Consider the following 25,242-nt stretch of genomic DNA (forward strand, 5'->3'; position numbering starts at 1 on the left):
TTGTGTATAACACCAAGGGCTCATCACAACACATGCTCTCCTTAGTACCCATCACCCTGTTACCCCATCCCCCCACTCCCCTCCCATTTGTTTATTTTTGCTTTTGCTGCCTGTGCTTTTGGTATCATATCTAAGAAATCATTGCCAAGGCCAATATCAAGATTTTTCTTTGTTTTATCCTAGGGGTTTTACAGTGTCAGATCTTACATTTAATTCTTTAAACCATTTTAAGTTTTTTGTGTAAGGGTCCAATTTCCCAAAAACCACTTATTGAAGAGCCTATAATTTCCCCATTCTGTATTCTTGGCACACTTGTTGAAGAACAATTGACCAGAATGTCAAATTTAAAATCTTCTATTTTTTAAATAGAAGTATAGCTCTAAAGAGATCCAAAAGCTGAAATGAAATAAAATTTTTAAATATTTTATTAGCCCAAAAGAAGGCACAAAAAGAGTAATAGAGAAAAAGCAAAGAGGGGAAAATTAAAACAACTTGATAGATTTAAACTCAACTACATCAGTAATTTCATTAAGTATAAATGGACTAAACAGTTCAACTAAAAGCCAGAGATTTTTACAATGGGTAAAGAAGCAAGACTGAAAGTGTATGTCATGCTAAATGAGAAACTGAAACTGGGATGATGTCAACAAGCATTCCATATAAGTACACCATGACACTGATAATGGTAGAACTGAGGAAAGTCAGATGAACTGTACATTCAAGTTTTTTCAAAGGACCCTGATCCCTTTGACTCTGGAAATCTTTTCTATTTCAGAATTACCTATCTTCTGCGTTCTTTCTTTTAGCCCTGAAAAGAGGCCAGGTCATGAAGAACTGAAGAGTAAACTGTCAATATCCAGACTCCAGAGGAGTTGTGATTTTCTGTCTTTCCTGGGGGTCTCTCTTGGCCCCAGGAATGTAGTCTGTTGCTACTACGTCATTTTCCCAAAAATCTCTTGTGAGTCTTCAGTTACCTGGGTTTCTTCATTGTGTCTCCTTTCCACCTTTTATTATTATTATTATTATTATTATTATTATTATTATTATTATTAGCCAGTACATACCTCCTTACACTTTCAATATACCAGAAGATGTTTAAAGCAAGTAAGTGTTTAAAGCATTAAAAATAACAATGTATTGGGTATTTATTGCCTATGTAAAAGCAAAATGTATGATAACAATGGCACAAGGACTGGAAAACAAGGTCTACTATTATAAAGTCTTTCACCACACATTAAGTGACCTGTTCCTTCAGGGTTGATTCACATTTTTCAAAAATGTACACTGTAAACCCTATGGTAATGACTAAAAACCTTCTTTAAAAAAGTATAAATAGTAAGTAGAGGAAATAAAATTTTATTTTTAAAATACATGATAAAACTAGGGGAGGCAGAAAAAGGAAAAAATAAACTTAGAAAAAATGAAACTAATATAAAAGAACTAGCAAAACAATATATTTTATCCAATTATATCAAACAGTAACTTTTTTTTTGCAGTTTTATACCTTTATTTGACAATCAGAGGTTAGCTCTCATCCACATTAACTGTAGATTTTTGAAAGTCATGACAGGTACATAGGTAAATAATATATAGAGCTTGTTTGGTGAATCTGCATCCTCAGTATGTTTTTTAAACAAATGGATATGGTATAGAACATTCTTTATTCCTTTGGCCCAGACAGCTTTGTTGAGTGGTGTCAGTGTGCACATCTTGAGTTCCCATCTCCATGGCAAATTCCCAGATTTCTTTGAATGCCTAAGGGGGCACACTTGGCTTCTTGAAACCCACTCCATAGATGCTTGTGAATGTTGATGGTGTAGTCTCTACCTCATTGATGACAGAACAGCCCTTCTTCTCACCACCCTTCTTTCAGGGAGTCATTCTGCTGGGCCCAGGTTGGAAAGAAACAGTAACTTTTCTCTTTTTTCACATCACAGCAAGTGCCCTCTTTAATACCCATCTCCCTCTATCAACCCTGATTTTGTTCTCTATCATTAATCACTTATGGCTTGTTTCCTTCTCTCCTTTTTTTCTTTACCCCCTTCCCATATGTTCATCTGTTTTCTTTCTAAAATTCTGCATGAGTGAGATCATATGGTATGTCTTTCTCTGACTGACTTATTTCATTTAGCATTATACTCTCTAGTTCCATCCATGTCATTGCAAATGGCAAGATTTCATTCTTTTCAATGGCTCAATAATATTCATAATACATATACACACACATGCACACCCCACATCTTCTTTATCCATTCATCAGTCAGTGGACATTGGGCTCTCTCCATAGTTTGCCTATTGTTGATAATGCTGCTATAAACATCAGGGTGCAGGTACCCCAGAAACAGTAACTTTAAAGGTGAATAGTTTAACAATTAAGAATGGAAAAACTAGATGATTTAAAAAAAAAAAAGCCAGTAGTTCTCCAGAAAAACAGAACCAATAGGATGATCAATGGCCATTGGTTCACGTGATCATGGAGGCCAAGAAGTTCCACAGTCTGCTGTTTGCAAGCTAGAGAACCAGGGAAGCTGGTGGTATAACTCAGTCCAAGTCCAAAGACCTGAAACTAGGGAAACTAATGGTGTAAGTTCCAGCTGGGGTCCAAAGGCTCAAAATTTGGGTGGCAATGGTCTAAGTCCAAGTCCAAGTCTGAAGGACCAAAAACCAGGAGTACCAATGTCCCAGGGCAGAAGATGGATGTCCCAGCTCAAGCAGAAGACCAACTTGCCCTTCTGCTGCCTTTTTGTTCTATTCAGGCTCTCAATTGATTGGATGATGTCTACCCACTTCAGTGAAAAGGATCTTTTTTATTCAATGTTCATCTTTCCTGGAAACACCTTCACAAACACACCCAGAAATGTTTTACCAGCTGTCTAAAACCCCTCGGAAAAATGGACACAACCACTACAGAGGTCTACAAGAAGCCTACTCTGATAGACTTGCAGCTTCAGCTTCTACAAGTCATAACTCCTATCCTTACAAGAAAAAGATGAGAAAACTGAAAATCAATGGCTTTTCTTGGACCCACCAGAGAACTGAGGTTGCATGGCAAACTGCTACCCCAAGATCTGAATAGACAGGCAAATCCAGAGTCAAAGCTGAGATCTCCTTACCTGAAGCAAAATCCACTGGAGCCATAAACTTGTGGGAATACTGAAATAGTAATTTTGATGACTTGCTGGAGGTTGAGTGTGAGCTAGCTTAAGGGTAAGAAATTTCTGGGAGCTGCAGTGTTGGAGGGGTGAAGAGCATATATTCGTGGGTTTACCTCCAGGAACCCCACCAAATTCTTAGGATGAAAAGTTGAGAAAGATGCCCTCCTGGCTCTGGCAGGAGGAGGAATAGAAATCATTGAAAATGTGCCCAGAATGCTTTACATAACAAGAGCCTAGTCTCCAGGGGAGAAGATGTTAGCAGAGCCTTATCCATGGTCACACAGCATACCTACTGTGTGGGTTGAAATCGGAGATAGTCAAAGATCATCTGAAGAAAGTGTAGGATAAATAGTCGTTGCCAAACTGTATTCTGGGAAGTCTCAGTTGCTGCTCCCTGAGCTAGTTTCTGTGGTGAAATAAGCTTGAGAAATCCTGTGTAATAATTACCTCTTCCAGTAAGTCATAATGTATTAACACAGTAAAGACTCAGAGAAATCCCTAAGTAACACTGAAAACTATTACAAGCTCATTCTCAATCCTGTTTGTACATCAGAAGCATCATAAGAGTTTATTTCATTTTTAGTAAATATGATACCGGTGTCCCATCCCATTTCTGAGAGGGGCCAATATCAAGACTCCCAAGAAGCAAAAAAAAAAAAAAAAAGAAAGAAAGAAAGAAAGAAAGAAAAAAGAAAAGAAAAGAAAAAAAAGAAAAAGAACGTTAATAAAATAGGTAGAGTAAGAGAAGAATATTTTTCTCAGTAAAAGATGCAAGTTCTTTAATAATAATGAAGGAAACCGAATGTGTCAGCCCAAAATATGTCTCTTGGACATAAAAATCATTTTGAGCTGAAGGCAATTAAGAGCAGCGAACCCAGAAAAAGCTCCCCCTTTTCTGCCAAACGGCAGGATATAAATTGTCCTTTTGCTGGCGACCGCACCAACCAGGAATCTGCAAACAAACATTTACTCCATTAGTTTCCTCACATGCATTTACCTTCCCACAGTCTGCCACCCTTGGAAGGCTAAGACTGTTTTTCCTTTGTCCTGTCATTTCTCCACAAGGGTATGGGTCTTTGTTAAAGATACTACGTAAGCCAGAATTCTAAGCCTCCACTTTGAGTTACTCTTCATTTGAGGTTTTTCCTGCATGGTGTGTGCTGCATGTGTTAATAAACTGTTTTTCTCTTCTTAACCTGACTTTTTGTTAGAGTCCCAGCTGAAAACCTAAGACTGGTAGGGGTAAAGTTTGCCTCCCCCACAGTAGTATGAAGGTGGGCTCATGAAGCCTTTAGAAAGGAGGAAATGGTTTGGAATCACTGCCACCAGAGATGTAAAAGGAAGTCAGGCGATGAAAAAATAAAAAGTGTGTTCACCAAGCAGCTCAAAGAGCCCACCTGAAGTTAGACAGGAAGACTCTGTAACAGAACCAGTCGACCTGGCTCAACAGCCCCAAAGGAGGCTGGAGGAAAGGTAGTGATGAGTTTCCCAAGGACTAGAAATGAGTAAGGCAGATCCTGGAGGAAGTCCTGATGGACAAGCATACTGGTTTCCTAAGACTCTGTAACAAACCACAAACTGGGTGGCTTGACATAACAGAAGTTTATTATCTCACAGTTCTAGAGGCTGGAAGTCTAAAATCAAGGTGTTGGCAGGACCATGCTCCTTCGGAAGCTTCTAGGGAAGGGTTCTTCCTTGTCTTTTCCAGCTTCTAGCAGCCTCAGGTATTCTTTGGCTTGTGGGAGCATAACTCCAGTCTCTCCCACAGCCATCTTCCCTCTGTGTCTAAACACGGCATTTCCATGTATATCCACAGATTGCCCTCTAATTATCAGGGTGCCAGACATATTGCATTAGGGCCCACCCTAATGACCTATCTTAATTTCCAAATAAGGTCATTGTCACAGGTAGGATTTCATCATATCTTTTTGGAGGACACAATTCAACTCCTGACAGCAAGCACCTTGGGAAGTTAAGGAGAACTCACCAGAAATCACTGAATGAGGGGGTTGCTCAGGCTGAAGAAGACAACAAGCTAGGATGGGCAGGGACATAGGAGAGGAGGAGGGGTCAGGGAGGCTACTGGAAGTTTCATAAGAAGCCTGGTTAAATCGCTGCCAGAAACTTTACTGAAAGTCTGGGAGGAAACACATTACAATGTTAGAAGTGGTGAGATTATCAATAACTTCCAGCTTCTTTACACTTTTTGTATGTTCCAAATTTGCTATTATAAGTGCATGACTTTTACAACCAGAGAGAAAACAATCATTGTTTTTAAAATAACTACCCAGCACCTGTTACAATCCTCTGAGAGCTTATAATCTAGAGAAGGTAAAATGGGGGAAAGTATATATATACGGATAAAAACATGTTAAAATAAAAACCTGAAACAAAGGTGATGCTGACCGACAACCAGCATTCAACAGACGCTTACAAATAAACATAGGCTAGAAAAGAGCACAGGCTTTTAGCTCACACAGATCTGCATTTAGTCCCAGCACTCCCATCTGCCAGCTACACATTACTGAGTTACTCCAAAGTTCTGTTTTCTTACTTGCAGGAAGAGGATTTGAGTTTCCCTCTCCCACCAAGCTTCTGCAGGAGTCGTAGGAGAGCACTACCAAGGATGCCGGCAGCACGATCTGAGTACTTAGCAAGTGTCTCCCAACATTTTAGGCGTGACGTTAATACCGTGTGTATACAATGTAAGAATCTGACAGGCGGATAACAAAATGAACACTTGAGGGCACAGACATGGTCAGGTGAAGAGGAGTAACTGCGCAGGCGGAATAAGGGAAGATTTCCTCACCTCTCTGGTCCAGAAGAGTGAGAGGTCATCAGTACTTCCTGGAGAGAAGAGGAACTACCTGACTGAATAGAAACAGTCTACAAAAGATGTCCAATTTCAGGGAAAGTGAGACAATCCTAAACCAAAAGGCAACCTGAATTGCCTTATACGGTAAGGGAGCAATCATCTTCTATAATAGGAAATTTCAGATTAAGGAAATTCCAACAGTCCAACGATGCCAACGAAGGCCATGTTTCTTCTTCCTCACCACTGTTACTGTGCTCTCCTCAGTTCCAAGACAGCTGCTAACATCAGAAGAGGGGCTTTGTCTCCTCAAACACCTCTTTTTTAAAGCTACAGGATCTTTCCCCAGAAGCACCTGAGAAAATGTCTCACCCCAGCTCACTGGCCAGCACTGCCTCACATGGGTCTGCCTCTCCTCAAGTGCAGGGAGGGTGCTCACTGCACAGTTCCTTTAGGAAGGACCAGAAGAGAAGGAGGGAAGTGGAACAAGTGGCTGCTGGAAAGGCACCCAACGGGGTCTGCCATCCCTGTCTGTGCACAGCACGTGCAGGGAGCCGAACAAAACGTGAAACTGAAATCTGCATGGACGGTACGGATGTGCTGCCTGGACCAGCATGCATGAAGTGAGGGAAGGGGGCCCAGGGATGCACGTCCCTGGACTGGGGAAGAACAGCCTCATTTCCTAGCCGTCACTGCCGGGATGACTAAAGATGCTAATGGACTCAACCAAAAAAATGGCCGGAGGCGGGAGGCGAGAGGACAAGAGAAGGTGTGTAGATGTGTGCCATCCACAGCGCTGTAGAAGGAGATGTCCCCAGCATCAGAATCTAGGAAAACTCCCACCCGCTGAAGAGCAGGCTCTTGCTTGGTGGGACTTACAGGAGAGCTGGTCAGGGGCCGATAGCCAGCAGAACCCCAACTGAGGGCCCAGATGCCCACGTGGGGGCACATTTCTGAACCATCAGCAAGCCCCATGACGTCCCCCCGGCACACCCCCACGGCAATCTCCAGGCTATCTCGGTTCTCAACTTCCCAGTAATGTTTCCCTGAAGTGAAAATGTTTTTTCCCAAAACACAGGGTAAGTGCTGAAATCTTCCCACAAACTGTGTGTTCTGAGAGTTCCTCCATCCACTAACGTAGCTCCATGCTGAGGAAAACAACGGCCAAGAACTGGCTGATGCTCCATTTTTCACATATCTCCCACCTTGGGAAAAGACAAGCTTGGGATGAGCCGTGTCTTCAACCACACTTACAGCCACTGCAGAGAAAATGAGAGAGGCGATTTATAGCTTACCACCAACCCTCCTCCAGAAACTCCCCTCTTCTCCAGCTTCCGTTCCAGGCGTCTCCTAACAAGAACTGTTAGGGATGAGACTCCCCACTGCCTCTCACCGGAGCCCTGGCTGGGCCTGGCAGGCCATGGTACAGCCTAAGCACAGTGAAATCTTCATTTCCCTTCTGCTCTAAACGACTAAGATCTAAAAACAGGGAGCTCATTATTTCTCGTGGCCCTGAGTCTTCACAATCAGCATCAAATTGGGAGAAACATTACCAGATTCTGACTTGTTGAACCAGGACCAGACCAAGATGGCTGACAGGCTGGTGCTCTGCACTGGGACACAGAGGTAGCACCATTAACACGTTTTCTCTTCACTGGTTCCAGTTGTTCACTGAGCCCCTCCACAGGCCCCTGACAGATCACTCAAAATGCAACTCACTATCCTAAGTCCCCTTCTATCCTCTTGGGACTCCTGCCCCTTCCCATGCAGACTTCTTCTCTTCTGTGTTCTCTGAGCTGTAAGAGCACTACCTCTACCCACTCACTCACCCCTTGAAATCTTAAGGTTATCTGACTCCTCTCTCCCTCTGACCCTGGATGGGTTATTTGTCACCAAGTCCTATCAAGTCCACCTCTGAAATACCACTCGGGTTCTTTGCCTCTTCTCCATCCCACTGCCACTATCTTCATTCAGACCTCTGGCATCCCCCACTTCAACTGTCTGACTTCCTCCCTGGCCTCCCCGATTCCCAATCCTCTTCCTCCCAGACTCTCCATGTCTCTCTAGTTTATCGAGCCGTATTTTTCTTTGTTACATTCAGTTAGCCAACATACAGGACATCATTAGTTTTTGATGTAGTGTTCAACAATTCATTATTTGCATATAACACCCAATATTTTTTAAATCAAGAATGGATGTTAGGTTTTGACAAACGCTTTTTCTGCGTCTACTGAAGTGATCATATAGTTTTCCTTTTTTTAGTTTACTAATATGGTGAATTACACTGATTTTTCAAATGTTAAGCCAACCCTGCTTTTCCAGAATAAAACCCACTTGGTTGTGATGAATTATCTAAAATACGTTGTTAGGTTCAATTTGCTAAAATTATCTTCAGAATTCTTCTGTGTCCATGAAGGACACTGATCTACAGCCCTTTTCTCTTGTAATGTCTTTGTCTGATTTGGATATCGTGATAATGCAGGCTGCGTAGAATCAACTGGGCCTTGTTCCCTCTTTAGTTTTTTGTTAAGAGTTCATGATTTATTTCTTAAATGTTTGGTAAATTCAGAGAAGTGGAACATCATCTTTTTTTTTCTCAAGTAACATGTCCTTTTTCTCTTCTTACATCAAAAATGTTCTCTTTACACTGGTTTTGGTGTAGTGCCCTTCATATTTCTTGTGCTTAGGGGCTGTTGAGCTTATTGGATCTGTGGACTTACAGTCTTCACCAAATTTGGGAAATTTTGGGACTTTTTTTAAGATTTTATGTGAGAGAGAGAGAGAGAGAAAATGAATGGGGGAGGGAGGAGCAGAGGGAAAAGCAGACTCCACACTGAGCAGGGAGCCCAACACGGGGCTTGATCCCAGGACCCTGAGATCATGACCTGAGCTGAAGGCAACCACTTAACCAAATGAGCCACACTGGCACCCCAGGGCCATTATTCCTTTGGGTATTTTCCTGTCTCATCCCCATCGTACTCATCTCCTCAAGAGTCCCACTTACCACACATAAGACTGCATGAGATTGTCCCCCAGCTCACCAAGGCTCTTTTCATAGTTTAAGGTTTTTTCCTGTGTGTTTCATTTTGTAGTTTCCACTTCTGCATCTTCAAATTCGCTAATCTTTTTTTCTGCCACATCTAATCATCTGTTAATCCCAACCAGTGTATTCCTCTCAATCACTGTAATTTTATCTCCAGAGGTTTGATCTGGGATTTTTTTGATCTTTCACGTCTAGTTATAATAACTGTATTAAAGTCCTTCTGTGCTTATTCTAACATCTGGGTCAATCCTGGATCAGTTTCAATCAATTATTCTCATTACGGGTCATGCTTTCCTACCTTTTTGCATACCCGGTCATCTTTGATTGGATGCCAGACATTGTGAATTGACAGTTACGTACTCATTTTTTAAAATCTTCTTGAGCTTTGTCCTGGGATTCAGTAACCTGGAAATAATTCGATCCTTTGGATCTGGTGTTCATGATTTATAAGGTGGGTCCAAAGCAGTGCTTCATGTAGGGTTAATTATTCCCCACTAATGAGGCAAGATTTTCCCAGGAATTAAGAGTTTTCTAGTGTGGCTGCTAGGAACAGGCATTGTTTGGGCCCCGTGGGTGCACCAGGAACTGTTCCTTCGAATCATTTTGGACACGTCCTTCATTGGCCTCAGGTAGTTTCTCCCAAGCACTTGCTGGTCAGTACTGTGCTGAATACTCGGGGGGCACCTCTGCAGACCATCACCCTCTGGATGGCTCTCTCCTTGCCAGTGCTCTGTCCAGTACTCTACAAGCTCTCACTGCTTTGTCCTCCCTGGACTCAGCTCCTTCCTCCACCTGGCTCCACCTCCACTACCCTCCCCCATGCCGCCATGCCGGCCTGGAAGCTCTTTTAAGGCTGGAGGCTGGAGCCATCTTAGAGCTCACCTCATTTGTTTCACATTTCCTTGTCCTGTACTGCCTATATCCAGGGTTGGGAAGACGGTTATTTCATATACTGTGTCTGTTTTATTTTAGTTTTCTAGTTAGCTAAGTTTCAGGCTGAAGAGTAAATCCAGTCCCCGTTACCTCATCTTAGCCAGAAGCAGACATCCAGCACGTGGTTCTTCCTCAGGGATGTGCACAAGGGAACTGCCTGTGTAGCGTTTACAACACCTACATGCCTTGGCACTTCCCTGGAGATCCAGTAAGTCGATCTTCAGACTTTCCTACATTCACGATCTCAACCTCAGCTCCTGCCTTTCCCCACAATGTACCAATGTCTAGTCACATTGGATACCTTCCCCTCCATTTTCTCCACAGCTTAGCTCATGCTGCTCCCTCTGCTTACACGAGTATACCTCCATTTTCCACTTGGCAAACTCCTATTCATCCCTCAAATCTCAGAGCAATGTCACCTCTGTGTGAAAACTTCCCTACTTCACCCCCAACAGAGCTCTTTCTCTGACTTTCCATAATATTTTACTTATACACATGATAAACAGTAGATCGCACTATGTTACAGTAAGTGATAGGGGTCTGTCTCTCCAATTTACTTAAATTTCTAGAAATAGGTGTTTTCTTTCTGTATCACTAGCACCTGATAATACGTGGTATGCGTTAAGTGAATGCTTGTTAAACGAAGCGTATGTGCATGTATTCTAGTTATCACCATTTCTCCGACCCTCGGGCTAGCTGCATGTTCCGTTTCCTCTTTCCTTTCCAGACTTTTCTCAGTGTTTATTCTCTTATTTTAAAGACTTCTTGCTCACCTTGGAATCGCTTCAGCATTTCCTTCATCATCGGTATCTGGCATACAGTCTTCATCGTTAGAATTTCAGGAGAATAGTTCACATCCTGGCTGTCACTCCTAAGGAAAGTACAGAATGCTGCTCTCCTTAGGAGGCAACTCGGACAGCCAAGGCCCCCAACTCCCACTGAAGCTTCCAAGCCCAAAGCTCAGACCACTGCTTGCCCATTTCCCTTTGCGAAAGTGAGCAGTGGAATTCCTCCTCCACAGACTCTCAGGGTGTGCCCAGACTGTTCTCTGGAGCCTAGGCCTGTTTCCCCTCCGCTCAGGCCCCCATGAAAAGCAGCAGCTCATACCTGGTCAACACATCCTTTGGATTCTGTGAAGAGAAGAAAAACAGAAGCAAGTTACGCCCCCTCTGCCCAAGACCTGCTACTCATCTTTGCGCGCAGGCGTTTCTCTGTTGGCCGAGCTTGTTAATGTCACATATGATCTCATGCTGCCAAAGCCAATGGATTGAACACACAGTGTCTCTTTCTTCACATGACCCCTCTGCACTGTTTGACAATGTTAACCAATCCCTTTCTTGAAACCCTACTCTTTCTCCTGGCTTTTTGCCTACTTCTCCATCTATTCTCTTTCACCCCCAGACAATAACAAGTGCTGGTGAGGATGCGGTGGGAATACCAAATGGTTCAGCCACTTTGGAAAACAGTTTGGCAGTTTTTAAAAAATTAAATATAAATATACGATACAGCCCAGCAATTCTGCTCCTACCATCTACCCAAGAGAAAAGAAAGTGTCTGTCCAGACAAAGAATGGCAGGCGAATGTTCACATCGGCATCATTCCTAAGAGCCCCAAGGTGGAAATAACCCAAATGTCCATCAACTGGTGAACTGATAAACTGTGACATATTCTATAATGAAATACTATTCCAGAATTTAAAAAGGATGACAAATACAATACTAATGAATGCTACAACATGAATGTACCTCAAAAACATTATAAGTGAAAGATTCTGGGCACAAAAGATCACATACTGTATGACTGTTTATAGATATATTTAGAAAAGGGAAATCTATGGAGTCAGAAAGTAGCTTGTCTGGGGCTGGAAGCAGGAACAGATGAACTATAAACAAGCACAAATGATCTTACTGCAGTGATGGAAATGCCCTAAAACTGGACTTCGGTAAGGCTTCCACACTTGGTAAAACTGTAAAAAAATCACTTACTTATGAAAAGCACACTTAAGAGGGTAAATTATAAGATGTACATTATATCTCAAGAAAGTTAAAAAAAAAAAAAGGAGCATCAAAATGGTTCATTGCCGCATGAAAAAGTACTCAACCTCATGAGTCGTTAGGGAAATGCATCCATCTTTTGGGAGGAGGGCAGGGGTGCTGACTGAGGGGCTGGGGTAACACTCTGTACCTCCCGGGACGGCTGATGCTGAAGCCCCGAGCAGGCGAAGTACTGCCGAGCTTACAGCGCCGCCGGGTCGCTCCCACACTGCACGTAACAGCGGCAACAGGAGCAGCCCCTTTGGAAAATAGCTGGGGATCGTCTACTATGGAGGCGCCAACGCACGCCGTGTGACTAGGAACTGCTTATTGCTTTCACAGATGCACAACTGACAGAGAGGTAGACACAAGGGCACCAAAGAAGACAGGCTCATAACTGTTTTTTTACGAACAGTAAAAACTAGAAACCCCAATTGTGCTAACAGTACAGTGAGTAGTATGTTTTGGTTTATTAATACACCGGAATTCTCTACCACAGGGTTTTCCAGCCTCAGCACTATGAGCATTGGGGGCTGGACGAGTCTTTGCTGGGAGCAGAGGTGAGCCGTGTTGCGACCATCATGGGACGTTCGGAAGCATCCATGGCCTCCGCCCACTAGATGCTGGCAGGAGCCACCCCCAAGTTGTGACAACCAAAAGGTGTCCAACACTGCCCCAGGGGAGCAAACTCACTCCAGGTTGGGAGTGCTACGCAGTGAGGGGAACAAACTGCATTTACAGAGACATGGGTTAATCTCACAATATAATGTTGAGCAAAAGCAGCACATATTCAAAAACAGGCAAGATGAGACTGTGTGACAAGTCTGGAGGGAGAACAGCCTCACAGAAAAGGGAAGGGGTCCTAACTGGGCCACGCAGAGGGTGTCTGGCAGGCTACTCGTGTTCCATTACCTGACTTGGCTGGTGGTGTCATGGATGGGTCCCTTGGTGATGATCTGTCAAGTTTATGATTTATACATTTTTCTGCAGGGACGTTATCCTTACAATGTTTTTAAACATGTTTATTGTATTATGACGATAAAAACGATGCTGTCTGAATCCATGGACACAAATAATACTTAAAGGTGAAAGTACAGCTTAAAAACATTCACCAGCGGAAGAAAGGGTCAATGTAGATGAGCGAAGCATGCCAACTCCAGAGGCTGAGAACGAGCTGGAGCTACGGAGCAAACTCAAGAACTAGTAACAAAAACAAGAAGAGCAGATACTAGTGATGTCACCACAGCATTACTTGTCGTGGTAACGCTGTTAGGGCAACCCGGATTTCCATCACTGGAAGAAGGAACTGGCAGAATGGCAGATGGACACATGGGTCCAACGTACATACGGCAACACGAATGGATCTTAAAAACAGTGCAAGACTGGAGGAGATAATGCTTAGTGAAATAAGTCAAGCAGAGAAAGACAACTATCATATGATTTCTCTCATCTATGGAACATAAGAACTAGAATGATCAGTAGGGGAAGAAAGGGATAAAGAAAGGGGGGGTAATCAGAAGGGGGAATGAAACATGAGAGACTATGGACTCTGAGAAACAAACTGAGGGCTACAGAGGGGAGGGGGGTGGGGGAATGGGATAGACCGGTGATGGGTAGTAAGGAGGGCACATATTGCATGGTGCACTGGGTGTTATACACAACTAATGAATCATCGAGCCTTACATCGAAAACCGGGGATGTACTGTGTGGTGACTAACATAATATAATAAAAAATCATTATTAAAAAATAATAATAATAAAAAAAAAATAAAAACAGTGCAAGAGACAGAATGCACAAGATTAAATCGCTGCATAAATTAAAAATACATAAACCAAAGCAATACTGTGTATTATGCAAGAATACGTGCAAATAAAAAGGTGAAAATTAGGAACAACAGTATTTTTTTGATGTTCCTATAGTTCTTTTTTTTTTTTTTTTTAATGTGTCTATAGTTCTAAGAATGGAAGTGACTTATGGGCTAAAAATGAAGGAATAAAGGAAAAATAGATGGACGGGTGAACAGATGAGCAAAATAAGTTCTCTCAGGCCCTGATACTCTCTGATCCAGTTCTGTCTCCTTCAAACATTGACCCACCCTTGCCCTATATTGGCTGACACACTCTTTTGTAAGCATTCTGCCTGCCGCTCATGTGTGCCTTTGAGGTTTCAGATTCTGAGTAGATACTAAACCTATATTGAAAACCCGTTTAAATGTATTATTTCAAAGATTCTGCCAGAGCATACATTTGGATATGTAACTGGAACTTCATGGCTAGCAATTTCCTGCCAAAAATAACTGGCGAGTCGGTTCCAGTGTCTCTCTTCCTTAAAGGTAGAAGAGAATGTTGTCTCCTGATGAGGAAAAAAAAAAAAAAGCAATCATAGACTGAAGGGCCCCTTCAATGGTTCTTTCCTCTTCAGTCACACCTTCCACATTTCTTCCACATATGGAAGAGAGGTTCTGAGGGATCTAAGACCAAAGGTGAATTATCTCAGCAGAAAAAAAAAAAAGACAGTCACAAATGCTGGATCCTATCCGAAAACTGAAATAGCTCCAAGGACACTTACCTGCTGAGGATATGAAGGTAAAAGTTAACTCCAAGGAAGGACTACTGATAATAAACTGGCTTAGAAGTCCCAAATCTAAGTGCCAATGAATCACTTTTCTACTTTTTTAGTAGACTCCACGCCCAATGTGGGGCTTGAACTCAACCCTAAGATCAGAAGTGACGTGCTCTATTGACTGAGCCAGCCAGACACTCCTAAGTACTAATAAATTAGAATTATAACCTTTTAAAGGTTGCTGGGTATTAGAAATTATTTAAATGAACGTACCAGGGGCGCCTGGGTGGCTCAGGTCATGATCTCCGGATCCTGGGATCCAGCCCCATGTCAGGCTCCCTGCTCAGCGGGGAGTCTGCTTCTCCCTCTTCCCCTGCCGCTCACCACTGCTCCTGCTATCTATCTCAAATGAATAAATAAAAAATCCTTTTAAAAATATAAATAAATGAATGTACCAATCAAAATCTGGATCTAAGAGCAAAGTTATTATCAAGCTATGATTGTAATGATTAAAAATTAGTAAGAGGGCACCCAGGTGGCTCTTAGTTAAGCCTCTGCCTTCAGCTCAGGTCATGATCCCAGGGTCCTGAGATCAAGCCCGGCGTCGAGCTCTTCTCCCTCTCCCTGCTGCTCTGCCTCCTTGTGCTGTCTCTCTCTCTCTCTCAGTCAAATAAATAAATAAAAATCATTAAAAAACAATAATAAAATATATTTTAAAAATTAGTAAGAAAGATAAATTTATCTTAGAAACTGTTGATAGAGTTATCTACTTTGCGATTTTAGGTCTGCTTTGTTTTACTATTTTAACAAAGAATTATAAATGTACTAATAAGATGAATGGACAAGTCTTAGATGTGCTTCAGATCCTAGGTGAACTATTAGACCAAGTTAACCCAGGTATTTCATAATACCTGAGCTCAGCATACCTAACTTTCACATTAATTTCCTCTGAAAGGTGAATCTTTCATTCTTTAATGATAGTAGTCACATAATTATCAACAGAAAGAAAACATTTCTTCTATGAAACCCGCTCCCCAGGAAAGACATGTAGCTGTGAAGACAAGCGAAGCTCAGGGAGGGGTGCTAACCACCCCCTCCCCGCCCGGCCCACCTGAAGCAGCTCCAGGGTGGGGCTCTCGCTCTTCTCCCGGACCTCGGAGATGAGCTGCTTCAAGGAAGTGATCTTCTGATGGAGCTTTAAAGTGTTCTCGTTCTGTTTCTTCTTCAGCTCTTCTTCTTCTTCGCTCAGGCTCTGAAGAAACAGTTTTTCTTCTTCCTCCAAAAATCGGTGCAGCTTTGCAAACTCTGCGCTGAATCTTACTCGCTGATTCTTCATCTTCTCCTAGAACCGGAGGGGATTTGCTCAGGCCTCGTTCTGCGCGGCCCCTGCTCCTCCGTCCCGTGCACGCGACCCCCCAACCACCCACGGTGCTGCCCTCCTAATCCCCGCCTCCAGAAAGCGCCTGCCCACCCTGCACAGATTTCTGCTCAACTGTTGAGCCTGTATAGTATGAGTTCCTTCTCGTAACGTCTGAGTCCCCACCACTGATGGCAACGCCTTGTTTGTATACTTTTGAAACTAAAATACACGTTCACATTTATTATTTAGTTTCGCCTCCAGAACACCTGCAGTTTAGTTGCGTTAAACCCTTAGGTGTGTACGCGTGCACATCGTGCCTCCCAATGAAACTAGCATCTCTGAAAGCAAAGCCCGTTTACTTTCCACAGGGCCATGGACCCAAACCAACGACAACCTGGGGAGTGTATTTAGGAAAAAGTGGGAAGGAGAGGGGCACTACCTTAGAGATATGGCGATAAAATTTGTGAAACTCCCATCCCCCAAAACCACAGGTCAGTAGAGACGCGTCCTATTCTATCACCCTATCTGCAAGGAGTCTGACAACTCTTCCCAGCAACACCAAAGGGCCTCAAGGGCAAGAAATGCCCCACGGCTTCTGCTATTACCTTCCACTCGGTAGCATTCTTCACTTCCATGTCCTGAAAGTATATGGCTTTCTTCATCTTGTCCTTCAGACTACACTGAGCCTTTAGAAGCTTCTCCTGCCGGCAGAAACACACATTAGAGAAACCCTCTCCCCCGGCGTCCTGCTTGCTCGAGAGCTAAAAGTCATCTAATCCAAACAGGGAAGGAGGTTAAGAAAATGTTGAAGACAGTTACAGACCTCGGTAAACAAAGCATTCTGGTCTGAACTCTTCATAACACTATGCAGAGTCTGCCTACTGACTTGGCAAAAAATGAAAACTGTTAAAGGATTAAGGAATACCTACAACTGGTAAGCGAGGCCTCTGACACTGCAACAGTAAGAGATTTTTGTAAAAAGGTGCCACGTTCAGTTCAGTTAGCCAACATACGGTACATCATTAGTAATAAAAAATAATAAATTTTAAAATAAATTCTCGTGCAAGAAAAAAACAAAACAAAAAAAAAGGTGCCATCTTTCTGAAGGGCAACTGAAAGGATTTAGAACCATTTAAAATGTGCATAATCCTACTTCCCATAATCTGTGCACTGAAACACTGGCAAAAATAATACATAAAGTAATGTTCACTGCAGATGATTCATTATCCATCAGTGGGGAATTTCTAAATAAATTATGGTGTATTGCTACTCCATACCAACCTCAGGTAGCTCTCGGTATACTGACATGTTATATTAAGTAAAAAAAACACTAAGCGGTAAGACAAGAGCATATTTCTGTTTTGAAAAGAATAAATGTGTATGTATTTGTGTGTGTGTGTATTTTCTTTTAAGATTCATTTATTTTAGAGAAAGAGAGAGCAGGCATGCGTGAGCAGGGGGAGGAGCATAGGGAAAGAATAGCGAGCAGACGTCCCACTGAGCGCACAGCCCCCCACCAGGCTCAATCCCACCACCCGAAGACCGTGACTTGAAATCAAGAGCTGGACACTCAACCAACTGAGCCACCCAGGTGCCGCTGTGTGCGTGTCTGTATTTAAATAGAAGAAAAATCTGAAGAATATATACCTAAGTATTAACACTGGCTATTTCTGGGGAATAGAAATGTCTTGGAAGTTGGGGCAGGGAGGACTAAAATTTTATAAATTTCTGTTTTGTTTGATTTTCTACAAAAGGCATATTACCATTTTATAATTTAAAATCCTGAATGATGGGGGGCCTGGGTGACTCAGTGGGTTAGGCGTCAGCCTTGGGCTTAGGTCACAATCCCAGAGTCCCGGGATGCAGCCCTGCACTGGGATCCCTGCTCAGCGGGGCGTCTGCTTCTCCCTCTGCCACCCACCCCCCACCGCATTCATGCTCTCACTCTCTCTCTCAAATAAATAAATAAAATCTTAAAAAAAAAAAAAAGGAAAACCAGCAGGAACTGGTAACCAAATAGCTACAGGAGGAAGGAGTCCAGATTTAGCCCCTGGGTTCTGGCTTGACAACTAGAAGGACTGTGGGCTATTTACAAAATTCGGAAATACAGGGAAATGAGTGTTATGTAAATGAAAGGTGGGAAACTATATTTAACTTGAATAAATTGAGTTTGAGCTGTGTGGGGGACATCCCAATGGGTACAGTTAGCAGTTAAGGGTCAAGAAAGAGATCTAAAGGGCACTGGAGTGGCTCAGTCTGTGAGGCATCGGCCTTCGGCTCAGGTCATGATCTCAAGGTCCTGGCATTGAGCTAGTGTCAGGCTCCCGGCTCAAAGGGGTAGTCTGCTTCTTCCTCTCCCTCTGTCCCTCCCCCCACGCTTGTGCACACATGCTGCTCTCTCTCAAATAAATAAAATCTTTTAAAAAAAGAAAAGAAAGAGATCTGAGCTGCAGAAGCAGACTGGGGGGTTAGAGCACTGGCAGCAGGTGAAGCCAGGGTGTGAGTAAAATCCCCCAGTAAGAGTCTATCAAGAAGGGGATCCAGGCTGGAACTGGGAACAACTGCATTTAAGGGGTGTGCAGAGGATGAAAATCCTGCCAAGAAGCTAAGATGAGTGGTGGCTGGTGAAAAACCAAGAGAGCATGGTTTCTTCTACACCAAAGCAAGAGAAAATTTAAATAAAAACTGGTGAAGACTGTCAAATGCTGAAGAGTGGCCTCGGGCAGCTTTCTTAAGTGTGAACATATGTCAAAATAAAAAGCTAAAAGAAAAAGAAATGAACAGAACTAAGAAATAAGCATGGCAAGCTTTTTTTTTCCTTCCCTAGGAGAATAATGAAAACTAGTAGGTATCACTGTTCTGGCCATTTACAAATGACAATGGCTAAAACAAAGCGAGATCACTGACGAGAGTGACAGCCCGGAAGCAGAGCTCTCATATGATGCCGGTAGCTGCGTGAAGGGCACGCAGCATCAAACTAAACATATGTCAATCCCAGGCCCAGCAGTTCTACTCCTAGACGTGCGTCCACAGAAAGACCTGCATGAGAATACATCCATTTTATCCGTAAGAGCCAAAAACTGGACACAGCCCAGGTATGCAGTGATAGATGGAGAAAAAAACTGCAGCGTGTTCACAGAAAATAACACGACGCAGCAGTAAAGAGGAACGGGCTACTGATACGTACAAAATGGGTGGATCTCAAAATATGCTGAGCAAAAGGGGCCTGTACAGAGGAGTACACACTGTATGATTCTGTTTATATGAAGTTCCACGACAGGCAAAACTAATCTTCAGTGGGAAAAAATTAGAACAGTGGTCGGGTGGGGGGAGGAAGCAGAGCTTAACTGAGAAAGAGGGTGGAGGAACTTTCTGGGGTGATGATGTTCTTTTTTTTCTTTTTTTTTAAGATTTTATTTTTAGGTAATCTCCACACCCAATGTGGGGCCTGAACTTGCAACTCCGAGATCAAGAATCGCACGCTCCACCGACTGAGCCAGCCAGGCGCCCCGGTAATGCTGTTTATCTTATGAAGGGCTTAGGGTGCCCAGGTGTATGCATTTGTCAAACCTCAGCAAATGTACACTAAAGATGTGCATATTTAATTGTATCAAATGTTACTTCAAAAAATACACACAAGTGTTAAGTGTGACTGATGGTTTGCATGCTAAAGTATAGGAGGAAGTCTGCAGTTAATGTTAAATGCCTCAAAAGGAAGTAAGAATTGGTGGATGCAGAGAAAAGATGGCTAGGTAGGTGATAAATAGAGTAAAATGCTAATGGCAGAATCTAGATGAGGGTATACTGCTGTTATTACAAAAGTCTTCCAACTTTCATGTTTGCTTGGAAATTGCATATTAAAATGTTAGGGGGGGATGAAATTAGTTTGTACATCACAAAATCACCTGTGCTATTTTCTTTCTAATACACTGTTGTCTCACATTATGTAATCTATTTATTACCCCTAATTGTTAACTTAAATAGGTACATAATCATGCTACTTGGGGAGCTATTTCAAGTAATTGTATTCCTTTATCAATTATATAACTGCTGCTTTGTGATCACTGTCAAATTAGATGTATATGGGAGGCCTGTAATCAGATAAGTAATTGTTCTGAATGAGACCAAGATTTTAAGTTTTCACTTTTGCTTAATAATGAAAAAATAATAATCTTTTAAGTAGAATTTTCTATTTTTTAAAAGCCCTTAACAATTCCAGTATGCATGAAATATCCTGTTTCGTTGGTTCTATGCCAAGACTCTTCCTAAGTCTTTTGGAACCCTGCCGTAGTTGGATTCTGAATAGGGCCCGGAATGGGGCCCTTGAATAAAAATGGGAACTCTGGGGACATTAGAAGACTCGCTCCCTGCAATAACAGAAACTGCCACCAGAGGGCAGGAGGGCAACACCAAGCAGTTCTTCAACTCTAATTCCCAGCGTCCTTCCTCCCTCTGCACTCCAGAAGTATTGAGCAACTTCCAGTCCCATTACATTTATCACATGCCATGCCAAGCCACCACACTGCGGAATATGCTGTTCCCCTGGCCGGAATATCCTCTCCCTGCCTATTGTGCTCAGCCTTCAAGAGTGAGTTCACATTCAACTCCGTGACACCACTTCTCACTCCTCACTGATCGATCTCAGCCCTTCGATGTAGTCCATACAAACCTGGATAATTCACTCACACACTGAAATTTCTCGTCTACATACTTATGTCCCCTACAAGACAAGGCCTATGTCTTTCTTATCCGTTTATGTCCAGATCCTAGAACAGTGCCTGGCATACAGTACCGAGTTACTGGGTGGATGTATACTTTGTAGCGCCACTTTGCATAACTCCTGTTTGTAATCAATGGATAAAACTGTACAGCATTTTATAGTTTACAAAACACTTTAACTTGTATCATTAAACTCGTGTATTCAACCAGTACTTACTAGAAACCAATTCTGTTGGAGACCACTGAAGTTACACCATAGAAGGGGGTAGGACTACTCTGGAAAGGATGATCAAGGAAGGTCTTCAAGCTAAAAGCTAAAAAGATGTAAAGGATGGAAGGTGGGGGTAGAGAAAGAGAACAGGCTTGAAACAAAAGCAAGAAGGCAGTGTGGCTGGAGCAGAGTAAGACAAACTGATTTATTCAACTGAAACTCCTTAACCCACAACATAGGACAGATAATCTCCAAATTAAAACATTAAGTGATTTTCCCCAACTGATGAAGGAAGCTGGTAACAAACCCCAGCTTCATCACTCCAAGCCTGGCTTTTCCCAAATCATCAGTTGTCTGTTACACCTGTAGGTATACACCTGCACTGTCCAATACAGCACTCATTATCCAGGTGAGAACCCAAAATGTGGATGGTCTCAACTGACACGTGCTGTAAACGTAAACACAGATTTCAAAGGCCTATTATGAAAAAGTAAAGCATCTCACTAATAACTTTTCTTAGCGATTTACTGTCAAATGATAATAGTTTGGATAATTGGGTTCGATAAAATATAGTTTTAAAACTAGCATCACCTTTCTTTTTACCACTAGGAAAGTTTTATTATTTACGTGGGCCGCATCCTGTTTCTATTGAACAGCACTGGTATACACCCTCTCGGTATGACTGTCTTAAACTAGGAGCTCCCAGGGGCCAGTACTTTGAAAATTCTATGCAGACCCTCCCCATCCCAGTTTTAAGCCCAGCTCTGAGATCGGTGTGAAGCTTAACTTCTTTGCATCTGGGGGCCGAGGGGTCGTACTTTCAGTGGGACTAGCAGCCACCTCGTGGGAATTTCATGAGAATGAGGTAAAGTGTACGCGTTCCGGGGAAGAACTGCAGCCCCGGCCCGGCCAGCTCACCCGGTAGCTGTAGAAGGCCTCATCGATGGGCGTCATGGTGTGCGCCTGGTGCTCCCGGGATTCCCTGCACACCAAGCACACGGGCCGCTGGTCGTCCTCGCAGAAGAGCCGCAGCGCTTCCCGGTGGCGGTCGCACTGGCTGGGGGGCACGCGGCCCTGGCGCCGGAGCCTCATCCTCTCCGTCAGCCGGGCCAGGGCCCAGTTCGGCCGCAGCGCGGCGAGCGGCGACGGCTGCCGGCACTCGGGGCAGGGGAACGAGCCGCCGCCCGGCGCCCAGCTGCGGTGCAAGCAACCGCGGCAGAAGTTGTGGCCGCACTCGATGGACACCGGGTCCTCGAAATAGTCCAGGCAGATAGAGCAGGTCAGGTCCTCCTGCAGGTCCTCCGCTTCCATGGTGCTTCTCTGCGCAGGGGTCGGGGTCGGACGCGAGGCGCGGGCGCCGCCGGCTCACTACCCGCGGCCGGGAGGGGAAAGTACGGCCTCTCCCCCGGGGGCTTGGGAGCAAGCCCGCGCGCGCGCGCCGGCCGGGCCCTCCCTTGTGCGCGCGCTGCGGGGGCCTGAGCGCGCGCCCGGCAGCCGCAGGATTTCCGCAACGCGAGCGCCTGGCGAGGCGGCCCGGACCTGGCCGCGGGGCACGACGGGACGCGGACTGCCCTTCCGGCCAACAATAGAGATGCGGAACTTTTTCCGGGACGGCTAGAAAGGACGTGAGGAGCCCTCGTCAGCCGCCCCTGGAAGAGCAAAGCGGGGAGGCGCTAACGAGTCTGGCCTGTACTTCAGGCGGGAGAGGTGAGGTCCGCGTCCGCTCGCCGGTCCGGGTGACTTAAGTTCGGCGGGCCTCGGCGAGCTGCAACCGGGGCGGGCGTTCTGGGCCTGCAGCGGCCCCAGGGCCTGGAGGGCCAGGAGGTCTAGAGGGATCTGTGCAGCTGGGCCTGGGGTGGGGGGCAAAGAAGGCGCTGGGCGTGTTAAGCTTGCTCTCCCTAAGTCCGTTCTTTTCATTCAGCCTTCGTTCTCGGTCTCCAACCCCAAGGGCTAGTTGAGTTCTTGGAAAAGCGGGATTTTTACTGCCCCCGCGAAGCCCCCGTATTCTCCTGGTGTCGGAGGAGCTGGGTGAATTGAAGAGCCAGTATTCGGAGAAGGGAGCAGGAAAGGGAGTGTTTAGCCCCCACGAGCTAGTGGGGAGATGGCTGTTCACCCTGCCACCTTGATTTCCCTCTCTTTCTTTCCAAACACAGGAGACAAACATAAAAGAAGCTCGTTCTTAGAGCATGGGTCATACTCACCCAGCGCAGATAGGGCTTTCTAACAGTTACGTCAGGGTTACGTTAATCTAGGGTTAAATGATCTTACCTGGATAGGAGACTTTCCAGCAGTGTCTTAGGTGGTTCAGCTCGCGGGAGGTCTGTGGGTATGGGATGCTCTAAGCCAACTCGGGTGATCTACTGAATGGCTCTTATCTAAGATGCTAGAAAGGAGCATATCCTGCAGCTTCAGCCCCAGCTGCTGGAGCAGTTCCTGACCCTCCTACCTGAGGAGTCGAGACCAGGACAAAGCCTGGAGAATGGAGCCCTAAGAGTCTGAAGGAGGATATTATGAATAATCTGATGGGACCAGAGAGTGGGTGGAAAGGAAATAAGTTTTTTTAAGTGGGGTTAAGATTCGGAAGCATGGGTACATCCTTTTTGGTACCCAACTTGAACAGCAACCATTTTGCTATCTCAAGAAACATCCATTGAGACTTTCAGCAAACAATATGCTTGTCTAATTCGGGAAATTATCTGTTTCCCTTCATTGGATTTTTTCATTTTATTAACTTCTCACTTTACTCCTTTTCTTATTAATGAAAATTTTAAATTCTTCTTGTGTCCCAATATCAGATACTGCCTTTCCCATCATATGCTCAGTAAGTAGTTACTGCATGTCCGATTAAATGACGTGAAAAGGGGGTTCCTGTGATCTCTGTGTTGGGGTTTTTGACAAAAGTCCGACAGAATATCTACATTTTTAGATGTTTATACAACAAATAAATGCATTTTCTTTGAAACTCGGAATGCCGTATTGAGAAGGAATCTGAGTCTTAACATGGACCAAGCAGGAAGAAGTGCTCTCATCAGTTACTGATTTTTGCCATGAATGTGATGCAAACATGTATGTGTCTGTATGTCTGCCTATGTATTGAGTGGCAAACATAAAGTCCCATGACACCTTAAGGTCTTTATGGTTTCTATCCTGCCATACTCCTGAGATGAACTTCCTTCTTCACTGAAAATATTGAGAACTGCTAAGTCACCGTTTTATTCATATGGAATTTCAAGAGACCCCAAATAGCCGAACAACCTTGAGAAAGAAGAACAAAGTAAGAGGATTCACACTTCCCAATTTCAAACCTTATTACAAAGCTTCAGCAATCAAAACGTGGTACTGGGATAGGGATAAACATATAGATGGATGGAATAGAATTGAGAGTCCAGAAATAGTGCTATACATTGACAAGCAATGAATTTGCAACAAGGATTCCGAAAATCATTCTATGGAAGAAAAATGGGCTTTTCAGCAAATGGTGTTGGGACAACTAGGTAATCCACATGCACAAGAATGAAGTTGAACCCTTATAACATATATAAAAATTAATTCAAAATCAATTAGACCTAAACGTAAAGCTGAAACCATAAAACTCCTAAAAGGAAACATAGGTGTCAATCTTCACCGCCATGGATTAGGTATCACTTGCTTAAATATAACACCAAAATCACAAGCAGCAAAAGAAAAATTGGTAAATTGAATTTCCTCAAAATAAAAACTTGTGCATCAACGGACGCAATCAGTGAAGTGAAAGAAACCCACTGAATGGGCGAAAATATTTGAAAATCGTATATCGGATAAGGACCTAGAACCAGAATATGTAAAGAACTCAACAACAGAGGTACAAACAACCCAATTAAAAAATGGGCAAAAGATCTTAGTAGCCATTTTTGCAAAGACAATATAGCAGTAGTTAATAAGCCCATGAAAAGATACTCAACATCATTAGGGAAATGTGAATCATACCACAGTGAGATACCACTTCACCCCACTAGGATGGCCTCAATTTTAAAAAAAGGAAGGAAAAAAAGAAGAAAGAAAAGAGAAAAGAAGGAAAGTAGGAAGGAGACAACCAAGTGTTGGCAAGGATGTGGATAAATTGGAACCCACTTATACGTTGCTGCTGGGAACGTAAATAGTACAGCTGCTGCGGAAAACAGTTAAAAAGAGTTACTACATGCCCCAGCAATTCCACTCATACGATATTTACCCAAGAGGGTTGAAGACCTATATCCACACAAAAACTAGTGTCCGAATGTTCATAGCACCATTATTCATAATAGCCAACAAGTAGAAACAGTCCAAATGTCCGTCAACTGAGAAATGGACCAAACTGTGTAGTGAGCCATACAATGAAATCATTAGACCATAAATAGGAATGAAGTCCTGATATGTGCTACAACATAAACTTCA

At 43.6% G+C, this 25,242-nt stretch overlaps 2 protein-coding genes across 2 annotated transcripts in view; one reads left to right on the forward strand and one right to left on the reverse strand.

Annotated features, from left to right (window-relative positions):
- Positions 1-407: 407 nt before the first annotated feature.
- Positions 408-22,359, reverse strand: TRIM4 (tripartite motif containing 4). Its single transcript, XM_045773753.2, has 6 exons — positions 21,748-22,359; positions 16,505-16,600; positions 15,651-15,881; positions 11,051-11,073; positions 10,717-10,814; positions 408-7,226 (listed from the first exon to the last, which is right to left on the reverse strand). The coding sequence occupies exons 1-6, from the start codon at positions 22,138-22,140 to the stop codon at positions 6,643-6,645; spliced, it is 1,425 nt and encodes a 474-aa protein (XP_045629709.1). The 5' UTR covers positions 22,141-22,359; the 3' UTR covers positions 408-6,642.
- A 33-nt stretch (positions 22,360-22,392) lies between these two features.
- AZGP1 (alpha-2-glycoprotein 1, zinc-binding) overlaps positions 22,393-25,242 on the forward strand; it is a 43,518-nt gene continuing 40,668 nt past the window's right edge. Inside the window, exon 1 of the mRNA XM_045773756.2 lies at positions 22,393-22,536. The gene's annotated coding sequence lies outside the window, so the exon portion shown is untranslated. The remainder of the gene's footprint in view (positions 22,537-25,242) is intronic.

This window comes from Ursus americanus, chromosome 2 (assembly GCF_024610735.1).
Source record: "Ursus americanus isolate L20-20 chromosome 2, mUrsAme1.1.p, whole genome shotgun sequence".
NCBI lineage: Eukaryota > Metazoa > Chordata > Mammalia > Carnivora > Ursidae > Ursus > Ursus americanus.

Coding starts and splice junctions, on each gene's coding strand:
- TRIM4 (XM_045773753.2), bottom strand. CDS start 22,140: ATGGAAGCGGAGGACCTGCAGGAGGACCTGACCTGCTCTATCTGCCTG. Junction 16,601..21,747: donor AGGCCTTCTACAGCTACCGG/GTGAGCTGGCCG, acceptor TTCTGCCGGCAG/GAGAAGCTTCTAAAGGCTCA. Junction 11,074..15,650: donor CCACCCTGGAGCTGCTTCAG/GTGGGCCGGGCG, acceptor TTCTCTTCACAG/AATCCAAAGGATGTGTTGAC.